The following is a 27,675-nucleotide window of genomic DNA, read 5'->3' on the forward strand; positions in this document are numbered from 1 at the left end:
GCTGCCCAGGTGGAGAAGCGCTAGAGAGCCACCAGGTGTTAATTTCTCTGGTTCTCCCACCGTAAAATTAAAAAGGGAAAAAAAAAAAGGGGGACCGTGTACCATTTATAGTACATATCACCTCCTCTTCCTACAAGCCGCTAAAAATATCTCTAAAAGCTGGAGATTTGTTCAAATGTTCCTAATTTAGCCAGGAAGCTGTTCTGGACAATTAATTTCTCATTTCTTGGGAGGATTTATTTGTGGCACCTCGGGAACTGAATTTGGTTTATGCTTTGAGCTGCTGGCAATCAATGTCAGGAAACGGGCTGAGACTTGGGATTTTTTGACCTCCGGTGTAATTTGGGGAGGGGGGATTAACGTCAGACTGGGAGGTGGGGGGCGGTCCGGTGAAGCCGTCCATCCAGGCTGCAGAAGCCTAAGAAATAAAAAAAAAAGAAACAACAACCCAATGAGCTGAAAAGAGAAATAAATAGACATTATTTGCAGGCAGGATTTGAATATTATAGAAAGAACAAGGCTTCCCAAATTTGGAGATTTGTGGACTTCAACTCCCAGAATCCCCCAGCCAGCAGCGAAAATGGCCAGATAGGGAATTCTGGGAATTGAAGTCCATAAAATTTAGCCATTGGAAGACTTGTGGACTTCAACTCCCAGAATTCCGCAGCCAGCATCGAAAATGTCGGATGGGAATTCTGGGAGTTGAAGTCCACAAAACATGGCCATTGGAAGACTTGTGGACTTCAACTCCCAGAATCCCTCAGACGGCCTGGCAGGGGAATTCTGGGAGTTGAAGTCCACAAGTCTTCAAGTCGTCAAGTTGGACGAGAAGACCTCCCAGGTCTCCTTCCAATCCTTATCATTCTATATTTCTACGAATCGGGGATCTGTGTCCTTGATCCCTTTTAGGAATCGGGGTTGGTGGGGAGAGAAATACGTAGAGATCCCCTTCTGAGAAAAACTATGCTTAAATGCATCGCAGAAAAGCCATCCCAATGATAACTGTTTATAAAAATAAGCCTCAAGGATAATCAAATCCATAAATATAGATTCTCTTGCAACAGGAAGCGATTTGGGCTCCAACTACGGTTATCAAGAGATTAAAAACAAGATAACACATCTGTAATCAAGTAATTTCCCCGGCTTCTTTATTCTACCGTTGCGTCAATAACGCAACAAGACGTTTCGCTTTGAGGTCAGTGAGAATAAAGTTGTGGTTTTATTTCTTTTTAAAATTGTCTTATCCATTTTGCAGATCCTCCTGCAATTTAAACCCGCAATGTCCGAGAAGGTCATCCTAAATTTCTGGCGTTTGATTGTGCTAGGAATTTGCACAAATAAAAGCTAGTGGCTATTATAATTCACTTTTGGGTTTCATTTTTTTTTTTTTTAAGTGGATTTTATAGCTTCCGTTTCTTCAGCTAGCAAAGACGACCTAACAATTTTATTTATTTATTTTACTGTTTTATTCTGAAAAATGGGCCTTTCTATTACCCTCTGTGAGATTTCTGTGTTTTAAAAAAATGCTATTTTTTTTAAACACAGAACTCTCACAGAGGGGGATAGAAAGGCCCATTTTTCAGAATAATAGCATTTTTTTTTAACTTTCTGCGGCACTGATTCTCAATTTAGGACCTTATAAAATGTGCGGACTTCAACTCCCAGAATTCCTCAGCCAGGGTGCATGCTGGGAGTTGAAGTCCAGACACAATGGCTAGGGAATTCTGGGAGTTTGAAGTCCACACCTCTTAAAAGTTGCTTAAAATTGAGGAAATGGAGTCAGGCCTCAAACCTTGGAGGGGAAACCAGGGCCCTGGAAAGGCAGCGTTGGGTAGTGGTTAAAGCTGGCGGCCTGGATTCTAACCTCTCTTTCTCCCTCAGCTCAACCTACCTCACAGGGCTGTTGTTGTGAGTAAAACTGAAGGAAGGGGTTATGAAGTACGTGAATCCCAACCATAATCTTAATTCAAAATAAAGGAGGACATTGAGGAAAAAAAAAAACCTTTTCAACTACAGTTAGTCCTCGCCTTAAAATGTTTTGCTTAATCACCGTCCAAAGTTACAACTTTACCAAAAATAGAGCGCTATGACCGGTTTTTCACACTTAACGACCGCTGTAGCATCCCCACGACAAAAGTCAGATGCTTGGCAACTGACTTGCATTTATGACGGGTTGCCACATCCCGGAGCCATGCCACCTTCGGGCCCCAGCAAAGCCAACGGGGAAGCCAGACCTACTTAACGACCGTGTTACTAACTGAACAACTGCAAGGATTCACTTAACAACGGTGGCAAGGAGGCTGGTAAAACGGGGCAAAGCTCACTTTAAAAAATGTCTCATTTAATAGCAGAAATGTTGGGCTCCATTGTAACCGTAAGTCAAGGACCTCCTGTATGTTTTTATTAGTTGCAAATATTCCTTCCTCAGTCTGTTCTCTCCTGTCCCATTCACCGTGCATTGAAAGGCCTGAAAAATATCCTCATTTTTCTAACGAGATTTGCTCAATATTATTATTTTTGCAGGCTCGGCTACCAAACGAGATGCCATTTTGAAATAAAAATCTGGGTTGGAAAACTGAAGAGGAGAAAAACATTCAACGGATTGCTGGCCAGACCAAGGTAGGCTATAAATAACACCAAAAATAAATAAACAAATTGAATAAAAATATATCAAATAAAACTTAAAAAGAATAAAAATTAAATTGGAATAAAACTTTAAAAAAAATAAAACACGGACAAACGAATGAATAAAAAATAAGCGGCTGAAGAAAAACGAACGAATGAATAAAATAAAAATAGACGAAGGAAATAATAATAAAAGGCAAATCAAAATGAATGAATAACATAAAATAAATAAAATAAAAAAATGATTTAAAAAAATCAATAATCAAACAACGAAGAAAAATAAATGAAGAAAATAAAAACCAACTAATGAATAAAATAAAAACAAGCCAATGAGCAGAATAAAAATACACAAAGGCATAAAATAAATATAAATGAAGGAATAAAATAAAAAAAAACGAGTGAACGAAGGTATGAACGCATAAAATCATCCGGAGTCCCTTTTTTGTGAAATGAATTTTTTTAAAAATACAAAAAACACAAAATATAAATAAAAAAAAAGATACAAATAAAAAGGGAACATATAATTAAAAAAAACCAAAGACATCAACTAAAGATGAAAGAACAGACGGATGAATTAAAAAAAATGAACCAATGAAATTAGAAGCAAATCCTTAAAAATCAAGGGATGGATGGCATAAAAAGAAACGGAGGAATAAAAGCTGAATTAAAGAAAAATTACCAAAAAATGACAGATGCCTACAAATAAAATAATAATATAAAATAGACATCTTTTCTACCAGAAATCCGTTCCGGGCATTGCAAACTAAGTTGGCTTGATCCCATATTCCCACACAAATGGGACAGCAATAAAAAGCTGTTTATTTTTATTTTTTTTTAAGTATTCGGACTGGATATTAGTCCCCCCAAAATATCCACTTTTTAATTCTTGCACGAGGCTTGATCTATCCTTGGAGTTCCTTCCTCTCTTTGCATATCCATCCTTTTCTCCCAAAATTGGGGTACCCTCTCCACAAATTCCTCCCCCCCCCAAAAAAAACCACACAATTTAACCCTTTGGCTAAAGCGTTTTGGGATTTCCGGAGATTTCGCTTGCAATTCTTAGCCAGCCGGCGGCCGATCCCGTCCCTTCAACTTGGCCGACATTTTCAATTCTTACCTTGCCATTTCTATGGTTCTCTTTGGTGCAGAATCGCTCCGGTCAGCCTGATTTGCACAAACTGGAAAAAAGATTGATTGATTTTCCCTTTTTTTCTTTTTTTACGCAGCGCTCAAAGCCTGAGCGTTTGAACCAATTATTTTGGGATTATCCCTGATGGTTACGAGTGAAAGGGCTCAACTCATCGAACACAACGGAAAGCCAACGGGAGGCATTGTTGCCCCCCCCCACACACTCCATGCCTTCTGTTTAAAGGTAATTTGGTCTAATATGTCTTTTACACGAATTGGGAAGGAGGGGGGCCGGAACCACAGCACCTGGATCTGTGGGCGTAGGGCGGGAGGCAATTTTTATCCTTCATAGTGGAAACTGATATTTTATTTTATTTTTAATTTATCTTATGTTGTATTTTTAGATCCTGGGAATTTTTAAAACTTTCAAAGGGTGTTTGGGGATGCATCCACTTTGAAAATGTATTTTGAAATGGGACCGGTCCTTCTCAATTTTAGCAACGTTGAGAAGGGTGGGCTTCAACTCCCAGAATCCCTCAGCTAGCTTTAACGGGGGTTAAATTTAATCCTCTTGCTTGCTTTTCCCTGCACTTTCTGCAAAGTCTCAACCTCTTTTTTTTGAAATATGTGGTGACCAAAACAGGAGGCAAATATTCCAGGTGTGGCCTTACTAAGGCTTTACACAGGGGGTACTAATACTTTACGTGATTCTGATACTGTGCACTTGTTTATGCAACCGAGGAGCGTATTGGCAGAGTCCGGAGGCTTGCCTTGGGCCTCTTGGAGGACAAAAACGGCCTCCCGCCACCCCGAGCTCTGGAGGCCGCCTGGAAGCCGGAATCAGGACCGTTTCCAGGCTTCCAGAAGGCCCAATTTTCCCCCTCCCAGAGTCTCTTGCACTTACCTGCATCGAAAATGGGCCCTGTGGAGACCCCCGGGAGTAGCGGGGTGGGCGGGGCCAGCCGGTGGGTTCAAATACGGTTCTGCAAACCAGGTGCAAATTTAACAACCGGTTCGCCCGAACCAGTCCAAACCAGTTGGATCCCACCCCCTGTGACCCCTGTTGAGGGAGTTGCTCCCCCGCCCCCTCATAAAATAGTCCTCTCCGTGGCTTCCCTCACGGCCCGATGGAAGTTGAAGTGCCCCGAATTCAAGTCTAGCCAGCCACAACGTGAGAAAGGAAGCCAAAACCCACCCTTCTCTGCGAAAACCAGGACCTCGTTTTGGAGGCCCTTCCATCGTCGACGTTTTGGATTCTCCGATTGAAGTCGACGAGCTTCACGGCCCTTGAATCGATCCCGAGGAGGAAAAATAATTCCCCCTTGGATCGCAGACCAGTTGGGTAGAGAACAGCGCCCCCCCCCCCTTTCCCCCCCCCAACCCCCGGTGCCAAAAATACATGCGTTTTCCTTCAAGTGCAGCACTCTCTTCGCTTCCTCCTCGGCGTTCCCGAATTAATATTCCGGTTACAAACCCGGCGCTTCACAGCTTAATCTGCGCGCTGCTGACAGCTCCTTTGGCGGTTTGCTTTGGTGTCCTGCACATTAGCCGAGTGGATGTCAGTCGGTGTAAAATCTGCTTTTGACTTTGGTGGTTCTGGTTTTTTTTTCTCCTTTTTTTTGCTTGGGGCCTGTTTGAGGCGATCTGGTCTCTTGACCTCCGAGGTGGAGAAGGAGTAGAACCAGAGGTGGTATTAACAGATAACAGATACTCAGAGTGGGAAGGGACCTTGGAGCTCATCTAGTCCAACCCCCCAGCCACCTAAGCAGGAGACCTTACACCATTTCTGACCAAGGGCAGTCCAGTCTCTTCTTGAAAGCCTCCAGGGATGATGAAGCTCCCACAACTTCCGAGGGCAACTTTTGTTCCGTGGGTTGATGGTTCTCCCTGTCAGAAAGTTTCTCCTTGTTTCCAGGTTGAATCTCTCCTTGATCAATTTGGGCTCTATTGTCGTCATAAGTCGAGGACTACCGGTAGTCCAAAGTTGGACAGTCATTTGTCCATGATGGGATAGGGTCTCCTGCTTGAGCAGGGGGCTGGACTAGAAGACCTCCAAGGTCCCTTCCGACTCTGGAGAACATTGCCAAACGCAGAAAGCAATTATATAAATTATATATAGTCATTGTTCTCAAAGCAAATTTTTTTAAAAAAAATATCCGCTTTTCTATCGCTTTTTTAAAAATAAACATCTCTCCAAGCACCTAATGGGGGAAGAAAAAATATATATCAAGAAGTAGACATTTAAAATCAATTTTCAAGCAGACATTTTAAAATCTATCAAATCTTTTTTTTTCCTGCCTCCCAAATCGCAACCTATTCGCCATGAAGATGAGACCCACTGAAACAACCTTGATGGGGGGACGTAGGGCAGACTTTCTATTTTTTTCTGCTCCTAAAACTGCCTCCCCACTTAATCCGCGCAAGAAAAAAAAAATATTAATGAAAATTGCACGGGGAGAATTAAAAACTCTCGCCGAGGGAGTTTACATTTCTGTCTGGAAAGACGCTGCTTTTATTTACAGGGTTTATTGTTTTAAGGCCGTGCCCTCTGGAGGAAAATTATGATTAAAAAAAAATACCATAGCTGCCTTCCCTAATGAAGTTTTACCGCGGCTTTGCAAGGATTAGCAGTTGCCTTTTGGGGTGGGGTGGGGGAATGGGGAGTTTTCTCTTTGGGGAAGGCCTCGAACATGGAGCCCAGCCGATAATGTAATTGATCTTTGATCATCAATAGCCTTGATACAGTGAATCATTTTGGAGCGGCTTCATGACAAATGGGACTGTTCAGCTTTGCATCATCGGAAAAAAATTCCTAAGTTATGTTGGAATCCATTGTTGGCATATATTTCTATGCAACCACTACAGCAGTATTCGGCCAGTAGATGGCAGTGTGTACAAGTTTGGCTCTATGGTATATATCTATGCTCTTTTGTTCTAAGTAGAGCTTCCTGTTTCCTGTTACAGTAAAAACAGTTGAGCAGTAAAGCACATGGTGACTGTGCTCTCTGTTTGCTTTGTGGTATTATGGAAAATTTGCTACGTCTAAAACATTTCAGCTGCCACAGTGCTAGAACTGTTTTGTACACTTGCCTGGATGATTATTCTTCCTCCTCCTCCTCCTCCTCCTCCTCCTCCTCCTCCTCCTCCTCCTCCTTTTTCTCCTCCTTCTCCTTCCTTCCTTCCTTCCTCCTCTTCTTCCTCTTCTTCTTCCTCTTCTCCTCCTTCCTCCTCTTCTTCTCCTTCTTCTTCCTCTTCTCCCTCTTCCTCTTTCTTTTCCTTTCCTTCTTCCCTCCCTTCTCTCTTTCTCCCTCTCTCTTTTTTTCTTCTTTCCTTCCTTCCCCACTCCCTCTTTCTTTCTTTCTTTCTCCACCCATCTCACCACAAAGTGACTCTTGCCCGTCCCTGCAAATCCAAAACGACATATTCAACAAAAGAAAAAAAGGCCAATTTTTCAGCCTAAGGATGTCAGCCCTGTGGCGGTTGCAAAAGAAGAAGACGGGAAAAAACTTAAATACAATTTGGGCGACTCGATTTCAGCCGAATACATTATTCATTTAGTTCCCTTGCTCTACGGTTGGAGTATTTGATAACTTGGTGCTTTCGAGCACGTAACCTTTGGAATATTTATCTTAATAAAATACGAGATGGGGGGAAGTTTACCTGTGATCTTTACTTAGCACTGGCACGGGAAGTGCGGTAGGATTATGGGTATTTCTTCCTATGGAATCCCCGCTTTGTTCAGATTGTTCAGCAAAAATTAGGATCTTAATTAAGATTAGATCCTGGGGGGGGGTCAATTAACTCCCTCTTCCAACTCTAAAAGTCTGACTTGGAGACTGGACTTTAAACTCATGGCTGGTTCGAAATTCGATGGTTGCATGACACCTTTCTCCCGATTCAAGATAGAAATAGAGTTCTTTGGGCAGAGTGTGTCTCCTGAGCTACGTTAGAAACAGAAACAGAACAACAGAATGGGAAGGGGCCTTGGAGGTCTTCTAGTCCAACCCGCTGCTTGGTCAGGAAGCCTTGCAGAGCTCCAGACAAGTGGCTGTCCAGTCTCTTTTTAAAAACTGGTTGTCCTACTTAATGGTTTCCCCCCCACCCCCTCAGGAAATTGCTTGTCGGCCCCAAGTCCCTTTTTTCAGCCGCCGTCATAAGTTTGGACGGTCACTAAATGAAACGTGTCACGGCGAGGAATATCTCTCGTGACCGGCTCTGCGAAGCTGGGAAAGGAACACGTCAAGCTTGAAAACCAAGCTTGCTCCTCTTGTGAAGAAGCTGCGACTCCGTTACGCCTTCACCCCGGACACAATCCCACACAATGGTTGATTTGCCTCGTTCCCCTGAAAAACGGTGTGGTTGTCGAATTGTGGTCTTTGACATCTTCCTTCATGGAGGCTTAATGCGCTAAGAGGCGTGTTTTGAAAGCCTGGCAGTGGCCTCTGTTTTCTTTCTTTCTTTCTTTCTTTCTTTCTTTCTTTCTTTCTTTCTTTCTTTCTTTCTTTCTTTCTTTCTTTCTTTCTTTCTTTTCTTTCTTTCTTTCTTTCTTCCTTCCTTCCTTCTTTCCTCCCTTTCTTCCTTCTTTCCTTCCTTTCTCTCTCCCTTTCTCCTTTCCTTCTTTTTCTTCCTTCCTTCCTTCCTTCCTTCCCTTCCTTCTTTCTTCCTTTCCTTTCCCTTCCTCCTTTCTTCTCTTTCCCTTCCTCCTTCCTCTCTCCCTTCCTTCTTTCTCTTCCTTTCTTTCTTCCTTCTTTCCTTCCTTTCTCCCTTCCTTCCTTCTTTCCTCTTTCCTTTCTCCCTTCCTTTTTTCTCTGTCTCTCTTCCTTCTTTCCTGACTTTCTCTCTCCTTTTCTCTCTTCCTTCCTTCTTTCCTCTTTCTTTCTTCCGTCCTCCCTTCTTCCTCTGTCTCTCTTGCTTTCTCCCTTCTTTCCTTCCTTTCTCCCTTCCTTCCTTCCTTCTTTCCTCTTTCTTTTTCTTTCTCCCTTCCTTCCTTCTCTCTCTCTCTCTCTCTTGCTTCCTTCCTTCTTTCCTTCCTTCCTGTCTCCCTTTTCTCCTCCTTCCTTCCTGTCTCCCTTCTTTCCTTCCTCTCCCTCTTTCTCTCTCTCTTTCTCTCTCTTTTTATAAAAAGCATTGGTGGTGGTGGGGGAACACTTCTCCCCCCCCCCATAGACCCTCTGGTATGCTAATGTTCCAGTTCTCTGGGTTTTCATTTTCAGCGGGGACTAATTTGAAAGAAATGGCCAGCCTCCCAGCAGACTTCAAAGCAAAAAGCATTTGATGAGTTTTAGCAGTTTCTAGCAAGCTCTCATTTGAATTTCAGAGTGATTCTCTGCAATTTTCCTGGTGACATTCAAGAGGAATGATAGGGCCGGCTTTATCTGCCGGTAAAACTGGGCGGTGTTTTATTTTTTTTCCTCCTCTTTTCTTTCCTTTCTTTTTCTTTTTTCGCTGCGTGGTTTGTTACAGCAAAGGAGAAGAAGCAAAAGGGGGGGGGCGGAGAAACAGGCTAGAAAGGAGACCTCTAAATTGTGAGGACACAAGGACCACTTTAAGGAAGGACGGAGCGCGCAAATAAGCGTATGGAGGGGTGTGTGGTGGGGGGAAGGGTCTGCTTGTCCGTGGGGAATAGAGGTCAGGGGGAACGAGCAGCTGACTACATCGGGGACTTCTTCAGCAAGAGGTGTTTGCCACCGACACCTCCGCTTTCCATCGGAAAGTCAGTTTGCAACCTGTGTGTGTGTGTGTGTGTGTGTGTGTGTGTGTGTGTACATGCGTGCATTTCAAGTCCAGGTTGCAATCAAATTTGACCAGGAGCATTGCAGAAAGAGAGAAAGAAAGAAAGAAAAGGAAGAAAGAAAGAAAAAGAGAAAGAGAGAAAGAGAAGGAGAGAGAAAGAGGGAGAGGGAGAAAGAGAGAGAGAGAGAGAGGAAGGATGGGAGGGAAGGAGAAAAATGAAAGAAAGAAAAGAGAGAAAAAGAAAAGAGAGAAAAAGAGAAAGAAAAGGGAGAAAGAAAGAAAAAAGAAAGAAAAAGGAGAAAGAGAAGAAAGGAAGAAAGAAAAGGAGAGAGAGAGAGAAAAAAATAAAGAAAAAAGGAAAGAGAAGAGAGGAGAAAAGAGGAGAGAGAAAAAGAGAGAGAGAAAGAGGAAGAGCAAGAAAGAGAGAGAGAAAAGTGAGGGAGAAATCCACAAGTCTTAAGCGATGATGCTGGATGGGAATTCTGGGAGGTGAAGTCCACCCGTCTTAAAGCGAAAAAACCCAACAAGAAGCCGGATTCACTTAATGACTGTGCTATTTGGTTAACGACTGCAGTGTTTTGCTTACCAAAGCGGCAAAATTGGGCATGATTTGCACAGTGGCCTTACTTAGCAATGGAAATTCTGGCCAGCCACACACACACACGCACGCACACACACACACACACACACACACACACACACTGCCGTCGTAAGTCGAGGACTTTGCAATCCTGGTCATCCTCCATGAATGGAATTCCTTGGAAGCTTTCAGGAAGAGACTTGAGCTGCCATCGGTCAAAAGTGGCGTAGGGTCTCCTGCTCGGGCGGAGGGGGTTGGACTAGATGACCTCCAAGGTCCCTTCCAACCCTGTTAATCTGTTATTATTCTGTTAATTCAGAAGTTGTGGGAGCTTCATCCCTTGGAAACTTGGAAGAAAAGCCATCTGTCAGAAATGGTGTAGGGTCTCCTGGTGGGACGGGAGGTTGGACTAGATGACCTCCAAGGTCCCTTCGGACTCTGATATTCTGTTATCATTCTGCTAATTCAGAAGTTGTGGGAGCTTCTTCCCTGGAAGTTTTCAAGAAGAGACTGGACTGCCCACTCTCAGAAGTGGCACAGGGTCTCCTGCTCGGGCGGAGCAGGAGGGGTTGGACTAGATGACCTCCAAGGTCCCTTCGGACTCTGATATTCTGTTATCATTCTGCTAATTCAGAAGTTGTGGGAGCTTCTTCCCTGGAAGTTTTCAAGAAGAGACTGGACTGCCCTCTCTCAGAAGTGGCACAGGGTCTCCTGCTCGGGCGGAGCAGGAGGGGGGTTGGACTAGATGACCTCCAAGGTCCCTTCCAACTCTGTTAATCTGTTACTGGGGCGCGGGGAGGCACAAAAACCCTCTTCGGACAGGAGCCAGGGAATATCTTAGGTAGACCCCTCCAGGCCCACCCTTATTACGGACGTCGGGAGACCATCTGAGCTTTCGGAGAGGAATTGCTGATGTGGCGTGGCCATGTTGCATTTAACGCCGCACACCGCTGTCGCTGACAATTTTACGCCTTCCTGTACATCTTTAACTCGTCGGGGGTTGACAGCTTCTCATCCCAGCCGCCGGAGCCCGTCGAAGGACAAAGGAGGTGAGATAGGAGCCACCCGTTAGCAAAAAATAAAAAATAAAACAATCACGCAGGGCCACCTTGACACGCCATTCTCACCCCACCCCCCAAAATGTGCATGCACACACACACACACACACACACACACACACATATATATATATATTAATAATCAGACATCTGGACAGAGAGTTGCTGGAATTTTCTACCTCTTGAGTGCCCTGAGCAGAATGAGAAGTAGGACAGGGATCCCACCAGTGGTTATCCTCGGGGGGTCCAAGGAGGCTGCCGTAGTGACAGGGAGATTGACAAAGCGGTGCGATTTTTTTTCACCACCCCCGCCTCAATCACGCACCGCACCCGAGCATCTCAATGAAGGCAGGAGAAGGGGGGAGAATCCACAGTGGAAAACCTACGGAGGGTTTTTTTTTTTTTTGGCTTTCCTTTCTTTCAAATGTTTTGAGAGAGAGAGAGAGAGAGAGCGATCGGGCGCTTCGCCGAGAGACCGGGATGGCTTCTCAAGCACGCAGGGCATGAAATGCCACGTTTCGCTTCCAACATGGCCTCTGTGCTGAGGGAGGAGGAGGAGGAGAGCTTAGCGCTTGGGGTTCTTCAGCACCACGGACAGCTCTCGGCCAAGAGACACGTTGTTCTGGCCGGCATTTGGTTTAGGGGGAATTTGAAAGCTGTTTCTCAATGCTTGAAGGGCTGCCAGGAAGAAGAAGGGGTCAATTTAATCTCCATAGCTCCCGAGGGAAGGACAAGAATCAATCGGAATAGAGCTGGAAGGGACCTTGGAGGTCTTCTAGTCCAACCCCCCCCTGCTCAAGCACCAGATCCTATACTATTTCAATCAACCAATCAAGCAGAATACAGCGGGAAGAGACCTCAGAGGTCTTCTAGTCCAACCCCCTTGCTCAAGCAGGAGATCCTAGACCTTTTCAATCAATCAATCAATCAATCAGTCAATCAATCAATCAATCAGAAATAGAGAAGAGGTTCTGAAATAACAGCCAAGTTTTCCAAAACCTCATCAAGGTGAATAAACATGGCTTAGAGCTGGCAGGCTGTTCTCTCTTCATCTTGACATCTTGACACACACACACACACACACACACACACACACAATTATTTGAGGGGTTGCCCCAAAGAAGGGGAAGTCAAGCTATTCCCCAAAGCACCTGAAGGCACGACAAGAATCTGCAACGGATGGAAACTCCACCAAGGAGAGAAGCAACCTGGAACTAAGGAGAAGTTTTCAGACAGGGAGGACAATTTAATCGGTGGAACAGCTTGCCACCAGAAGTTGGTGGTGCTCTGTCACAGGAGGGCTTCAAGGAAAGATTGGTCATTTATTCGTCTGGAAGAATATAACGGGCGCCCAGTTTGGGCAGCGGATTGGACCAGAACAAGGGTCCCCAATCCAAGATAATGAGGGGACTGGAGGCTCAAACATACGATAAACAGTTGCAGGAACTGGGCCTGGCTGGTCTAGGGAAGAGAAGGACCAGGGGAGGCAGGAGAGCAGCCTTCCAGTATCTGAGGGGCTGCCCCAGAGAGGAGGAAGGGGGTGGTCAAGCTATTCTCCAAGGCACCGGAAGGCCAGACAAGGAATAATGGATGGAAACTGAACCAGGAGAGATTCAACCTGGAAATAAGGAGAAACTTTCTGACAGGGAGAACCATCAACCCACGGAACTGAAGTTGCCTTCGGAAGTTGTGGGAGCTTCATCCCTGGAGGCTTTCGAGAACAGATTGGATTGCCGTTGGTCAGAAATGATGCTTGGGCAGGGGGTTGGACTAGATGACTTCCAAGGTCCCTTCCAATCTCCAGACAGTGAGAACAATCAACCCGTGGAACAGCTTGTCTTCCGAAGTTGTGGGAGCTTCATCACTGGAGGCTGTCAAGGAAGAGACCGGACTGCCCTCTCTGTCAGGAATGCTGCTTGGGCAGGAGGTGGGGTTGGACTGGATGACCTCCAAGGTCCCTTCCAACTCTTATTATCTCCTGGGCCACGGCTTACTACCAAACCGCGAGCCTTTTCGGAACCGGGCCGTGGGAGAAAACGGAGCTGCCCCGGCGTTCTTGCCCGTCGTTTTCTCACGGAACCGTTTCCTCTCCCTTCCACCCACCCGGGAGGCCGGGAAGGTCAGAGGAAGTCTGGACTAGAAGACCTCTCGAGGTCCCTACGGTCGGATGCAAACCCTGCTCGGGAAGTGTCACGGCAGGCAAGGCGACGTCCGAGCGAGGACCTCGGAGGGAGGGGAGATCTGCCCCCCGCAGGCCCCGTCCAGGGATGCAGACAATGCTCCCTGTGTCTTCAGCGCCCGGCCATCCCTTCCTTAATCCCATCGGAGGTTCTCGGGGGGGCTTTCAGAGCCGCGAAGAATAAAACACCCCTTGCGTCCCCGGCTCGATCAGCGGCCAGCGATGAAATCTAGCTGACAAAGCCCCTTTTTCCCCTCCTAATAAAGCTGTCACTGCGAGGCTATTATTTCCTGGCTCATAAACGGAGCTTGCCCTCCGTTTCACCAGATAATCTGCCTATTTAAAAAGATAGAGAGAGAGAGAGAGAGAGTGAGAAAAGCTCCCAGCCACTTGCAACCAATGCACTTGCCTTTATGTGACATTAACCAATGGCCGATGTGGTTTTTAAAATAGTTTCTTAGGTAGGTAGGTAAGTAAGTAGGTAGGTAGGTAGAGACAATAGAGACAATAGATAGGTAGGAAGGTAGGTAGGGATAGAGATAGAGACAGAGATAGATAGATAGATAGATAGATAGATAGATAGATAGATAGATATAAGCATAGATATAGATAGACATATATATATATATATATAGAGAGAGAGAGAGAGAGAGAGAGAGAGAGAGAGAGAGAAATAGACATAGAGATAGATAGATGGTTTGCAAAACAGGAAGGAAGGAAGGAAGGAAGGAAGGAAGGAAGGAAGGAAGGAAGAATGGGAGGAAGTAAGGAGGAATGGAAAGAAAGAAAGAAGGAAGGAGGAATTGAAGGAAGGAAGGAGGAATGGGAGGAAGGAAGGAGGAATTGAAGGAAGGAAGGAGGAATTGAAGGAAGGAAGGAGGAATGGGAGGAAGGAAGGAGAAATGGAAGGAAGGAAGGAGGGGATGGAAGGAGGGAGGGAGGGAGATGGAGAGAGAAGGGAAGGGTATAAAGGAAGGAAAGAGGAAGGGAAAGGAGAGAGAGGGAGAAACAGATGAAGGAAAGAAAAAAGAGATGAAAGAAAGGAAAGGAAAACAGATGAAAGAAAAAAGTAAAAAGATGAAAGAAAAAGAAAGGGGATAAAAAAAGAAAGAAAAAAGTCAGAAGAGAAATAAAGGAAAAAAAGAGATACGGAAGAGAAAGTAATGTATAAAGTTGTGGCTTCCAATCTTCCTTTAATCATAAAGACATCATACAATACTTTACCTTCTCTCTCTTGGCAATTACACCACATTTGCGTAATTAATCTACCTTTTCGACTCCTCAAAGCTATATATATATCACAACTCTTTATTTTCCCCCCACTTCTACTCAGCAGAAAGTCCCTGAAGAGTTTCCAGACACTAACAAACGTAGTTATTGTCTTTTTCTCTAATTAAACCAGCCTGTTTTGCCAACTCGGCTAATTCCGCCAACTTCCCCAGGCCATCCACCTCTGCGCTGGATATTTCACGAGTCCTTCCACCGTCTCGTCATCTCGCTTGTATCCGAAAACCTTTTCTAGTTCCTTCTCCGTTTAGCAGGAAAAACCCAGATTTCGGTTGAAATGTTGGCCTTTAAAAATTCTTACTATGACTGTATATATTTAAATTCCAGAATCATCTGGCTTTTCAAAAACAAACAAACAAACCAACCCATCAAAATGACCCTTTAAATCGTCTGTATTAACGTCCGAGATTGGAAGTCCCCTTCGCTGTTCATTGTTCTAAATTCCTGCACGATTCCCGTAAATCATTTTTATTGAAAATTCTCTTTTTTTTCCGCCGAAATCCTAATGTAAATTCCAGTCCTTCCAGCCCTGTTTCCCTGATTATTCCTTCAGGATATTGGGTCCTTTCTGTTAATTTTTTTAAATGTTGAGATACTTTAAGGCCATGGATATAACATAACATAACATAACATAACACAACACAACACAACACAACACAACACAACACAACACAACATAACATAACATAACATAACATAACATAACATATATTTATGTATGTATGTATGTATAAAATTCTTTATTGGCCAAGTGTAAGTGGGCACACAAGGAATTTTGTCTTGGTGCAAATGCTCTCAGTGTACATAAAAGAAAAGAGACATTCGTCAAGAGTCAAGAATCATCAGGTACAACGCTTAAGTCATAGGGTACAAGAAGCCATCAAGTCATACTAGGAAACAGTCAATATAAATCATAAGGATTTATATAAAATAAAATGAAGTTTTTTCCCTCTTATAACTGGAGTCATAGGATGCAATAAGCAATCAAATCATATATGTGTGTGTATGTGTGTGTGTATGTGTGTGTGTGTGTGTACACATATATATTTAACGCCTCTATATCGATGTGATCATTCAGCATCTATTAATAATTCTGCCATTAGATCTGCAAAGAGGGGCCTTTGTCAAACAGCGTTCGCAATCACAATCCTGCAGCACTGCATGTGCTCTGGTGTGTTTCTGCAAAGTGGTACAGGCCAGTGTTTGCACAAGGAAGGAAGGAAGGAAGGAAGGAATGGAAGAAAGGAAGGAAGGATGGAATGGAAGAAAGGAAGGGAGAATGGGAGGGAGGGAGGAGAAATGAAAGGGAGGGAGGAGGGGATAGAAGGAGAGAAGGAGGAATGGGAGCAAGGAAGGAGGAATGGAAGGAGGGAAGGAGGAATGGATGGAAGGAAGGAAGGAGAAATGGGAGGGAGGAAGGAAGAATGGGAGGAAGGAAGGAAGGAAGGAAGAATGGGAGGAAGGAAGGAGGAATGGGAGGAAGGAAGGAGGCACCCACACAGGAGAAATCCTGTAAGGTATCCGCGGGTTTCATATTTTCAAACAATGCCCCCCAAAATGGCTTCCGCCAAATTGCACAGAAAGAAACCCATAATTTTCAGCCACTGGGAAGAGTTTTCGGCGAACAAGGGAGACGGTTGTGTGTAGGAGGTGTTGCGAGGCGAGCAAAAATAGAAAAAAAATAACCCGTGAAGACATTCCGGCGGAGACGGTGAGAAAAATAAAAAGCGACAAAATCCTTTCTCTAAAAGAAGAAATGTGCATTGACTTTATAGCTGCAAATTTAGTTTTCCTTAATTGCAAATTTTTTTAAAAAAAAAATCACAACCAGGTCCACAAGCTATAGTCCTCGAGTTATGGCCGTTCACGGGGCCTACCCATCCCCGTTGTAACTTGGGATCGTTGTTGGTCACGCGACCGACTGGGTGTTATTCCTTTTTTTTTGCGGCGGTTCTTAAGTGGATCACCTGTGTCGTTAAGAGAATGATCGGATTCGGTCGATCCGCCCCCAAATCGGAAGCCAATACCACATTTGGCCAAACCACCACTGTAACGATCTGCAAACGGCCATAGGTGTGATTCGTGTGTCCTAAACGCGGTCACATGACAGCGGGGCGGGGGTTCAAATCCAGGTTGTAAGTCTCCATCTATCACTCTCGTCCCAAAGTGGTTAATAGCTGGGCTCGCCTATGATTTACTTTTTTTCCAGGAAAGCAGAAAAAAATATATATATATATAAATCAATCAGGCATCAGTTCTAAAAAACAAATCAGAAAGGGAAATTTTTTATTTTGCTTTATCTTTTATGTATTTTGTCAAGCCCGTATCCGATAACAGAGATAATTAGGGACACGACGATGCGATGGCATGAAATGGGCGCGAATTAAAAAGGGCGACATTAGGACACAGGGTTGGTAGGTAGGTTGGCAAGCCGATGCACACACACACACACACACACACACACGCACACCCCTTGCAAAATCCAAAGTAGAAAGGAGCAATTTGCTTGAAAAGCCCGGCTGGGTCTTTTAGGGGAGGAGGATCCCAAAAGAAATATTAAAATAAAAAGGATCAATTGGTCCCCCCCCCCCCAACCAAAAGAATTCAGCTTCTTTAAAAAGTGTGTATTTTCTGGGAAGGGTTGTCGTGTGTTTTGTTTTGTTTTTTTAATTTTATTTTTTTAGCATCTCTCCTCGGCTTCAAACAACCCCAAGGCGGGTCAGTTCTGAGCTCCGGAGAGGCTCCCCAACTCATCTGAGGACAGGACCCCCCTCCCACCCCCTTAAATTCCCCTCCCTCCTCCCTCCTTTCCATGCCAGCTGGCGGTGGGGTGGAGTGGGTGGACGGATGGAGACCCTTGCTTGAAAGTTTGGGTTTCCTAGCAACGGGGGGCGGGGGGGGGAACGACGACACACAAACTTGATGGGCATCCTCTGTGTGTGTGTGTGCGTGTGCGTGTGTGTGTCTGTGGGGTGGGTGGGTGTGCTTCTCCCCCTGGCAGGGGAAGGAGCTTGGCACAAAGAGCCCACTCCTCCTATGCCACCTTTTTTTTTTCCATGCCAGGAAACGCCCTCCCCGACAAAAGGCAGAGGAGGGGAGGGCCCTGGACCGAGGGGGTGCCTCAATTGGCTTGGGCACCCGTGACAGGCAGCTGGCCCCCCCCTCAACCCCCCCTCCCCTTCCTTCCCCAACCCTTCTCTCTCTCTCTCTCTTTTTTTTTTTCCCCCCTTCCTTCCTTCCCTCCTTCCTTCCCACCCACCGGCTCTCGGGGATATGCGATCAAATGTGGAGAAAGTCCGTTTAAAGCAGAGCTGGCGCAAAAAACCAGCAGGACGCTGGCCAGCTCCAGCTGGCGGGCCGCTTCCCAGGCAGGATGGCCGGCTCCCCCGGGGAAGCCGCCCCCACCCCGGCAGCTGCCTTCCTCCTCCTCCTCCTCCTCCTCCTGGCAGCGCTGGACACCTGCCTCTCGGCCACCACCAGCGAAGGTAAGGGAGCGCCAGGGGGGGTCGCGGTGTGTGTGTGGGGGGAATGGGGGTACGGTGGCAATCTGGCGCAGCAGCCTGGCCAGCTGACTTGGGCATCCCCAAGACCTGAATTTGGGGGCGGGGACGACCCTTTGCCAGTCCTTTGGGGTTCCCCTCCCCTTTCCTCGGGTCTCTTTCTCGGTCACCGGACCCTTCGTCTCAAGACGTCCTCTCTTTGTAACAAAGCACAGGATGGAAGGGTCCTTGGAGGTCTTCTAGTCCAACCCCCACGTTCCCCCCCCCCCCCAAGCAGGAGACCTTAGACCCCCTTCCCCACAAATGGCGGTTTGTGTGTGTGTGTGTGTGTGCGCGCTTTGTAGTTCTGCACTCCTGCCCCCCTTTTTGGGGCTTAAGACCCGCACTCTCTTCTCTGTGCATCCCCGGATACTAGGCGGCCTTTCCTTTGCCGTGACCTCTGCCCCTTCCTCCCCCCCCCGCCCCACCCAGGACCAGTTGGGGTCACGTTGAACTCTTCAGGCGGTGCCCCCAATTTGCACACATTTATTTGTGGCTGTGTGTGTGTGTGTGTGTGTGTGTGTGTGTCTTTCTTTGCTGCTTCCCACCCTCCCCTTCTGCCATTGCAACCTGTCCTTGTATTACCTGCTTGGCGCCGTCCCTTCTCTTCTCCTCTTCCAACCCCCTTCTCTCCATCTCGCACCTTCTCACCTCCCTTCTTCCTCTCTTCCCGGTAACTTTTCTTGGAGCGATTCTGCAGGGTGGCATCCTGGCATCCCAGTTTCTGTCCCAAACAACCCGGGGAAGAAGTCACACTGAGCCAGAGAGAGAGAGAGACACAGAGAGAGAGAGAGAAAGAGAGAGAGGGAGAAAAGAGAGAGAGAGAGAGAGAGACAGAGAGAGAGACAGAGAGAGAGAGAGAGAGAGAGAGAGACAGAGAGAGAGAGAAAAAGAGAGAGATACAGAGAGAGAGAAAGAGAGAGAGACAGAGAGAGAGAGAAAAAGACAGAGGCAGAAACAGAGAGAAAAAAAGAGACAGACAGAAAGAAGAGAGAGAAAGAGAAACAGTGATAGAGAGAACGAGAGAAAAAGAGAGAGAGAGAGACAGAGAGAGAAAAAAGAGAGAGACAGAAAGAAAAATAAAAAAGAGAGAAGAGAGAGAGAGACAGAAAGAAGAGAGAGAAAGAGAGACTGATAGAGAGAATGAGACAGACAGAGAGAGGGACAGAGACAGAGACAGACAGAGAGAGACAGAAAGAAAGAAAAAGAGAGAGACACACACAGAGAGAAGAGAGAGAAAGAGACAGAAAGAGAAAGAAAAAGAGAACGAGAAGAAAGAGAACGAGAGACAGAAAGAGGAGAGAGAAAGAGAGACTGATAGGGAGAACGAGAGAGAGAGAGAGAAAGAGAGACACAGAGAGGGACAAAGACAGAGACAGACAGAGAAAGAAAAAGAGAGAGGGACACACAGAGAGAAGAGAGAGAGAGAAATGACCTCTGTGGCTAAAAGGAATTGCTTGAACCTGGATGCGTTTGAGAGACCCACATCTCGCCCAAACCAAGTTTATTTAGGCACTGCCCATCCCACGGACACAGGAAGCGGTTCAGGTCTGTTGGGTGAAGCCGCCAACCTGGCTGAACAGAATAACAGCCGTCGGAAAGGACCTTGTAGGTCATCTAGCCCAACCCCAGGAAACCCTGAACCGTTCCAGAGAAGTGATTGTCCCATCTCTTCTCAAAAGTCTCCCGTGATGGAACAACCCACCACTTCTGGTGGCCAGCTGTTCCACGGGTCAATTGTCCTCCCTGTCAGGAAATTCCTCTTTAATTCCGGGTTGCTTCTCTCCTCGACTAGTTTTCCACCCTTCGCTTCTTCTCCTGCCTTCTGGGGCTTTCTGGGAGAATAAGTGGACCCCTCCCTCTTCTTGGGGGCAGCCCCTCAAATCCTGGAAGGCTGCTATCGTGTCGTCCCCCCCTTAATCCTTCTTTTCATGAAACTAGACCTCCCCAATTCCTGCCCACCGTTCTTCGAATGTTTTAATTCTCCAGGCCCTTTAATCATCTTTAGTTGCAGGATTTCAACCTCTTTTTTTTATAATACGGTGACCAAAATTGGACGCGGCAATTCGTCCAGGTGTGGCTTTATAAAGAAAGCTCTTTGTGCATGGTAGACCTGACGTTCTCCCTTCCTCCAGGTGCTTGTCAATCAAGGCTACACCCCGATCCTGCCTCCCGTTTTTCTCTTGCATCGTGGCCTAGTTTAAGCTCCCCTCTAACCGTCATCGGGTGCGAAAGCGGAGATGTGCCTCACTTCTGCAAACCTATTTCACCTTGAGGTTCCTCCAGCTACCCCGTCAGGCCAACCCCCACCCACCCACCCACTCACGCCGCGGGCCCTACTTCCTCACCTCCCACTAACCACCAATGTCGGTTTGTTCTGCCTCTGGGTAGAGGGGAGCCCGTCAGCGACCACGACGATGACGTCCTGCTTGGGTTTTGATTCTGCCATTAGGCAGCCCCAAACTGTCAACTTCGTTCTACCCGCTTCCATCTCCCTGATCTTAATTAGATGGCGGCCTGTTCTGGGATCTCCGAGGCTGCCTGATCTGGGATCTGCTGGGGGTTTTTTCCCCCCCACCCTTTCATCTAGCCGCCATCGCATTTGCAGGCAGCTGTTCTCCCAGCATGATCTGAGGGCCGACGGGGGCCTTTAAAATCTGATTTTTCAGTAGCCTGAACAAATCAAGGAAAAGACTCGTCCGGTTATAATTTCACTTAGCGTCCAAATCAGACCTGAATGGCGAGATTCCCCCCAGAATTTGTCAGCGGTTAGATCCAGCAATTGACAAAACCGATCCGGAGGGATCCCTTATTTCTTTATTTTTTTACCCGTGAAGCTTAACTTCGCTAGCCATCCATTTAACGTCGGCTTCTCTAGCTATACTATTTTATTTTATATTTTATTTTATATCTTATCTTATTTTACGTTACGTTACATTACATTATATTATATTTTTCTTCCCTTCCAGCAGTAAGGAATATCCCCACTTCTCCTCCTTGAAGCGGGGAAAAAAAGGACAGCCACCCTCGGTCGAATTCTTTGCACAGCTGGATTTGGGGAGCTGTGCTCGCTGGCCGTTTTTGCGCCTGGCGCTAAGCCAGGATAACAACAGGCCAAGATTGAACCCCGAATTCAGTGGAGCGCCTCTGGCCCAGGGTTGCCTTGACCTGTTACGGCTGGGAAAGATGCGCTTTGGTGCTGTCTTGAGAAGCAGCCCCGGAAATGGTTAATATTTATTGGATGTAACAGTTGGAAGGGATGTGAAGATCATCTAGTCTAACCTCACCCACCCCAGGAACCCTTTGCGATGGCCAATCAAAATCTCCTTCCTTGTCTGTCTCTTTGTCTGCCTGTCTTTCTTTCTTTCTTCCTTCTTTCTTTCCTTCCTTCCTTTCTCTCTCCCTCCCTCCCTCCTTATCTCTCCTTCCTTCCTTCCCTCTCTCAGCACATATTGTCCTTCTTTCCTTTCCTTCCTTCCTTCCTTCCCTCCTTCCTTCCTTCCCTCCTTTCTTTCTTTTCTTCCTTCTTTCCTCCCTCCCTCCCTCCTTGTCTCTCCTTCCTTCCTTCCCTCCCTCAGCACATATTGTTCTTCCTTTCTTCCTTCCTTTCTTTCTTTCTTTCTTTCTTTCTTTCTTTCTTTCTTTCTTTCTTTCTTTCTTTCTTTCTTTCTTTCTTCCTTCCTTCCTCCCTCCCTCCCTCCTTGTCTCTCCTTCCTTCCCTCCCTCAGCACATATTGTCCTTCTTTCCTTTCTTTCCTTCCTTCCTTCCTTCCTTCCTTCCTTCCTTCCTTCCTTCCTTCCTTCCTTCCTCTCTCTCTGTCTCTCTTTCTCTCATTTCCCGCTTCCCGCTACCATTCCTCCCATCGCCTGTGTTCCTAGCAGGGCCTCTGAATTTCCCAGTAACCCCATTAAGTAAGCTGTTGTGACTTGAAGACTAGCTGTTGTCACTCAATGAACAGTTATAAGTCGAGGACTGCCTGGAATTCGAAGAAGACAATAGACTCTCCATAACGGTTAACGTCCAGTTGTCAAATTGTGGATGCCGGCAGTTTAGGCAACTTCTGATGCCCCCCCCAGCCCCCCCCAAGAAGCCCTCCTTGTCTTCCCCCCCACCCCCCTCTGGTCAAAGAAGCCCTTTTGCTGTGATCATTGCCTCCCCCCCAACACCCCCCAACTGGGATCACAACGGGCAGGGAGTCGGATTGGATCGATCGGATCGATCATTCAATCCATCAGGAGAGCGGAGAGAAATTTGTCAACTCCCTCCCTCCTCCCTCCTTACTTCTTGAAGCCTACATTTTGTGAAAGTGTTGACATACAGGAAAAAAGCTAACACAAAGTAAGGAGAATAAAAGCAGGAAAGAAACTAACACAAAGTAAGAAGAATAAAAGCAGGAAAGAAACTAACACTAATAAAATAAAAGCAGGAAAAAACTAACACAAAATAAGGAGAATAAAAGCAGGAAAGAAACTAACACAAAGTAAGAAGAATAAAAGCAGGAAAGAAACTAACACAAAGTAGGAAGAATAAAAGCAGGAAAGAAACTAACACTGATAAGAATAAAAGCAGGAAAAAACTAACACAAAGTAAGAAGAATAAAAGGAAAGAAACTAACACAAAGTAGGAAGAATAAAAGCAGGAAAGAAACTAACACTAATAAGAATAAAAGCAGGAAAAAACAACACAAGTAGGAAGAATAAAAGCAGGAAAGAAACTAACACAAAGTAAGGAGAATAAAAGCAGAGGGGGAGGGAAGGAAGGAAGGAAAGGAGAAAGAGAGAGGGAGGGAGGGAGAAAGGGGAGATGAAGGAAGGAAGAAAAAGAGGGAGTGGGGAGAAAGGAAGAAAGGAAAAGGAAACATGGAGAGAGGGAGGAAAGGGAGGAAGGAGAGAGAGGGAAGGTGGAAGGAAAAGGAAGAAGGGAGGGAGGAAGGGGAGGTTGGAGGGAGGGAGGGATGGAAGAAAGGATTAGAGGAAAGGAAGGGGAAGGAAAAGAAAGATGGAGGAAGGGAATGCAGAAGAAGAAAAAAGAAAAGAGAGAAAAAAGGGAAAGGGAAGGAAGGGAAAGACGGGAGGAAGGAAAGAAGGGTGGAAAGGTAGAAGAAAGAAAACAAAGAAAGGTAAAACCAGCCTCTGATTTCCTTTTGCAGCAGCTATAAGCACAATTGCAAAATTATCTCTTCCTCTCTGATTAAAGAGAAAGCTTTTCTGTTGTGCAGGGGGTGTGGGGGGGTGTTTGTCTTATCATCAAAACCACAAATCGTAAGTGCATTTTTTCCCCCGTTTCATGCGAAAAGTCAAAAGGGATTTCCAGTCATCCATAAATGCAGATATTGTTTTTTTTTCGTCTTCTCTCCCTTCTAATCAAAGAAGCTAATTTAGCCTTCTCTGAGAGCCCCATCACATTCGACCCCCACTCTAAATGTTAAATCTTTCCACTGTTCGGCCTATAATAATAATCTGACTTCCCTGGTTAGATATAAAATCAAAGTTCAATTCCCTTTTTTTTTACTTGCTCATCCATTAAGAAGAAAGAAAAAAAGCCTCTGGTTTCAATTGTACTTTATCCCTTAAAAGCTGCCCTCAATCAGAATAAGAGCTGGAAGGGACCTTGGAGGTCTTCTAGTCCAACCCCCTGCTCGAGCAGGAGACCTTAGACCTTTTCAATCCATCAATCAAAACCGAGCTGGAAGGAGCCTCCAAGGTCTTCTAGTCTAACCCGCTACTTAAAGCAATAGACTGGCCTACACTATTTCAGACAAATCACTGTCCAAACTCTTCTTGAAAACCTCCAGTGACGGGGCAATTTCTGGTGGCCAGGAGTTCCACTGAGTTGCTTCTCTCCTAGATGAGTTTCCACCCATTGTTTCTTGCCCTGCCCTCTGGTGCTTTGGAGAGTAGCTTGACCCCTTCCTCTTCTTTGGGGCAGACCCTCAAATACCGGAAGGCTGCTATCACGTCCCCACTTAATCCTTCTTTTCTCTAGAGTAGCCAAACCCACTTCCTGCGACCTTCTTCGCATGTTTCGCATCCTTTTGCTCCTCTTAGTTGCTCTTCTCCGCCCTTTTTTCCAAAGTCCCAACCTCTTTTTGGGAATATGGGGACCAAAACTGTTGGCAAGTATCCCAGGCGTGGCCTTACTAACACTTTACAAAGCGGTACTAATACTTTAGGTGATTTTGATACCCTGCCTCTGTTTAAGCAACCGAGGATCGTATTAGATATTTTGGGGCTGCTGCCGCCGCACACAGCCAGCTGAGGTTTAAATGGTCATTCAGTAGGACTCCCAAGATCTTCTTTCGCACGATTGTACGTTTTTGCAACCCATTTGGGGTTTTTTTTTTTTGCCTTTTTCGGACACCCCACCAAGTTTGATCAAATGTCCTTTATTTCTCCCAATGAACAATCCTAATTACGTGGGTTTTTTAAAACCAATTTTTAAAGCACTTTGCACTGAATTATTCACTTGCCTGCAGGTGAGTTCATACACTGCCTAAGGACAGTGTGCTTGAAATGAAAAAAAAAAAACAACCCCCAAAGAAAAACCCGTCCCAGATGTTTGGCCGGCGGCTGGTTGGTGGTCCTGCATTGCAACCAGAGCGAACTCCAAAATGGGTCTTATTATGGGATGACTGGGGGCTCCGTTCCCCTCACCCTGGAGCCCCAGATTTCAGGGGCTCAGCCGAGACAGTTGCTACGCAAATTTGACCCCACTTTAATGACCTTCCTTGCCACCGTTGCTAAGTGAATCTCTGCAGCGGTTAAGTTAGAAACACAGCGATTGAGCGAACCTGGACTTTCCCCCGGAACTGGCTTGTCTGAAGGTCACAAAAAGGCACCCTGGGATATTTTGACCGTTGTAAATAAGAGTCAGTTGGCAAGCATTGCAATGTGACATCTGCCACCCCTCTTCTTGACAGCCCCAGAAACTAGGGATTTTGTGATCAGGTACACGACTGTGTCCGATTTTCCATATATATATTTTTTTCAGATAAGAGTTTGCCTGGCCATCAGCTGTATGACGGGTAAAGAGAGAGAGAGAGAGACCCTCCCTCGTGTCATGCCCCAGTTGGAGACTGACTCCGAGGGAGAGGAGGAACAGGTGACAGGGAGTGGAAGTATGGCTCTGAAGGTTGTGGAGGAGGCTGGGGAAGGGCAGAGGCCGGCTGGGCAGTCAGAGGAAGAACCAGGCCCATCCCCTCTCCATCCTAGGGCACACAGGGAGGAATGGATAAGGGAGAAACATTGTCTACGGGAGGAAAGGGCCTTGATCCCCTTCGTGGGCTGCAGCTGTGAGAACTGGTTAAAAGGACGGACACGCGTATGGGCCAGTGCTGGAAACAAAGCATGGAAATATCTCTAGTCTGTCGTTCCTGTCTGAGTTTGGCGTCCTTCCTAGTGTGCGTTCCGATATCTGTGGATGTCTTCCAGCCCTTATCTTGCCTGGTTTGTGTTGTTTTTACTCTTTATAATTTACAGGCATTTTTAGTCGAAAGGGCACTTCCTCCTTTTCGTAACTGTTTGCGGGGGAGTTTTTTGTCTTCAGTCAAGGATATTTGGAGCTTTGAAGCCACGTTGAAGGAACAAAAAGGGGCTTCACCTGTTTTTTGTGACTGTGTTGATTTGGTATCCCACCCGGGGTCATCACACCTAGTCTCTCAAGCTGTAAAGGAGACAGTCGGCATTTCACACTTTCGGACTTGCCCGTTTCTGTTAACGTCGCTTTGCAGTAAAATAAAATGAGTTCAGACTTTCCTCTTGAAAGGCATCACCTCCCTTGTTTCCACTTTATCTCTTCTTATGCTAACAAGCTAATCTGCTTTCTGGCTGTTTGTTTTTGACGCTTCCTTTGCGTGTCCCGCTTCCAAGGACAGGCAGTTCTTCGGGCGGAGAGACACCCAAAGGACACCATGCCGTGTCTCACACCTAAGGCGAGAGAGAAAGGAAGGAGCTGGGGACGAGGGTTGGTTGAGTTGCCGCTCGTCCTCAACGTGCAACCGTTCGTTTAGTAGTGAAACTATTTGCGCTGAAAAAAGGGAATCGAGCTTTTTTTTTTTCACGTTTAACGACCGTTGCGGCATCTCTGCGTGATCACATAATCAAAATTTGGATGCTCAGCCACTGACTCGTACTTATGACAGTGGCAGTGTCCCGGGGTCATGGCATCCCCTTTTGCGACAGGCAACGTCGATAGGGGAGCCAGATTCGCTGAACGACCGCGTTCCTAACTTAACCACCGCAGGGATTCACTTAACAATGGTGGCAAGAATGGTCGTAAAATGGGGCAGAATTCACTTAACGGCTGTATTTCCTCTGTGAAGGCGGCATCTGGTGTCTTCCTCAGTTGGGGGAAGAGTCCTGCTTTTTTTTTTTTTCCCGCAGCCGAGTCTTCCAGATCTCATTCTGCATTCTTGGAGGTTGGATAGACAAATAGATAGATAGATGGAGAGAGAGAGAGAGAGAGAGAGAGAGAGAGAGAGAGAGAGAGGGAGTGGATGGAGAGATAGATGGATGGAGAGAGAGAGAGGGAGTGGATGAATGGATGGAGAGAGAGAGAGAGAGAGAGAGAGAGAGAGGGAGTGGATGGAGAGATAGATGGATGGAGAGAGAGAGAGAGGAGTGGATGAATGGATGGATAGAGAGAGAGAGAGAGAAAGGAGTGGATGGATGGATGGATAGATGGGTGGATGGATGGGTGGAGAGAAAGAGGAGTGGATGGATGGATGGATGGATGGATGGAGAGAGAGAGAGAGAGAAAGAAATGGATGGATGGATGGATGGATGGATAGATGGGGAAAGAGAGAAAGGAATGGATAGACAGATAATAGGGGTGGATGTGTGGGTAGGTGGGTAGGTAGGTAGGTAGATGATAGATATGGTTGGATGGAGAGAGAGAGAAATCTATAGATAGACAGAAATAGATAGATAGATAGATAGATAGATAGAAAGATTGATAGATAGATAGATAGATAGATAGATAGATAGAAAGATAGATAGATAGATAGATAGATAGATAGATAGATAGATAAGCAGGAAGGCAGGAAGGTAATTAACCACATCGCCTCACAATGGAAGTTTAATTTTTTCATTTTATTTACGAACTCACGGCCATAACTCCAGGACTCCCCGTTATTCACTTCGTAAAACCCCCTGACTAATTCCGGCCACCAGTCTTACCCTGGGAAAGTCCTTTCCGCCTGAACGTCAGCGCCCTTAACGCGGAAGGCAGCTTCGGGGTTTCCCAGCTGTGACCCGGGTCACAAAACTATCGTGCGAATGCCGGTTCCGGGAATCCTCCTTGGTCAACCTTTTTTTTGGGGGGGGCAGACCAGCTCAGTTGGAGCCGTCCCAGCCGATGGTGCAGTTCTGCGCCCCATACCTTCTCCGGGAGGGAGTCAATTAAGCGACAAGGAGAAATCTTACTAAAAGCTTGCCGTGTCAAAGAGCAACACAAGATCAGAGACCGTGTATGTCTCTCTCTCTCTCTCTCACACACACACACACACACACACACACACACGGCCTCTCTGCTCATCCTCAACACAA

The 27,675-nt window shown here is 46.1% G+C and overlaps 1 protein-coding gene across 1 annotated transcript in view; it reads left to right on the forward strand.

Moving 5' to 3' along the window:
- The first annotated feature begins 17,837 nt into the window (after positions 1-17,837).
- The window catches only part of EPHA8 (EPH receptor A8), a 41,381-nt gene continuing 31,543 nt past the window's right edge, over positions 17,838-27,675 (forward strand). The window contains 1 exon segment of the mRNA XM_087915130.1: positions 17,838-18,075. Within this exon segment, the coding sequence (XP_087771256.1) occupies positions 17,964-18,075 (112 nt within the window). The 5' untranslated portion in view covers positions 17,838-17,963.

The sequence above is a fragment of the Pseudonaja textilis genome, chromosome 18 (genome assembly GCF_049901715.1).
Source record: "Pseudonaja textilis isolate UNSWEBS1 chromosome 18, rPseTex1.2, whole genome shotgun sequence".
NCBI classification, from domain to species: domain Eukaryota; kingdom Metazoa; phylum Chordata; class Lepidosauria; order Squamata; family Elapidae; genus Pseudonaja; species Pseudonaja textilis.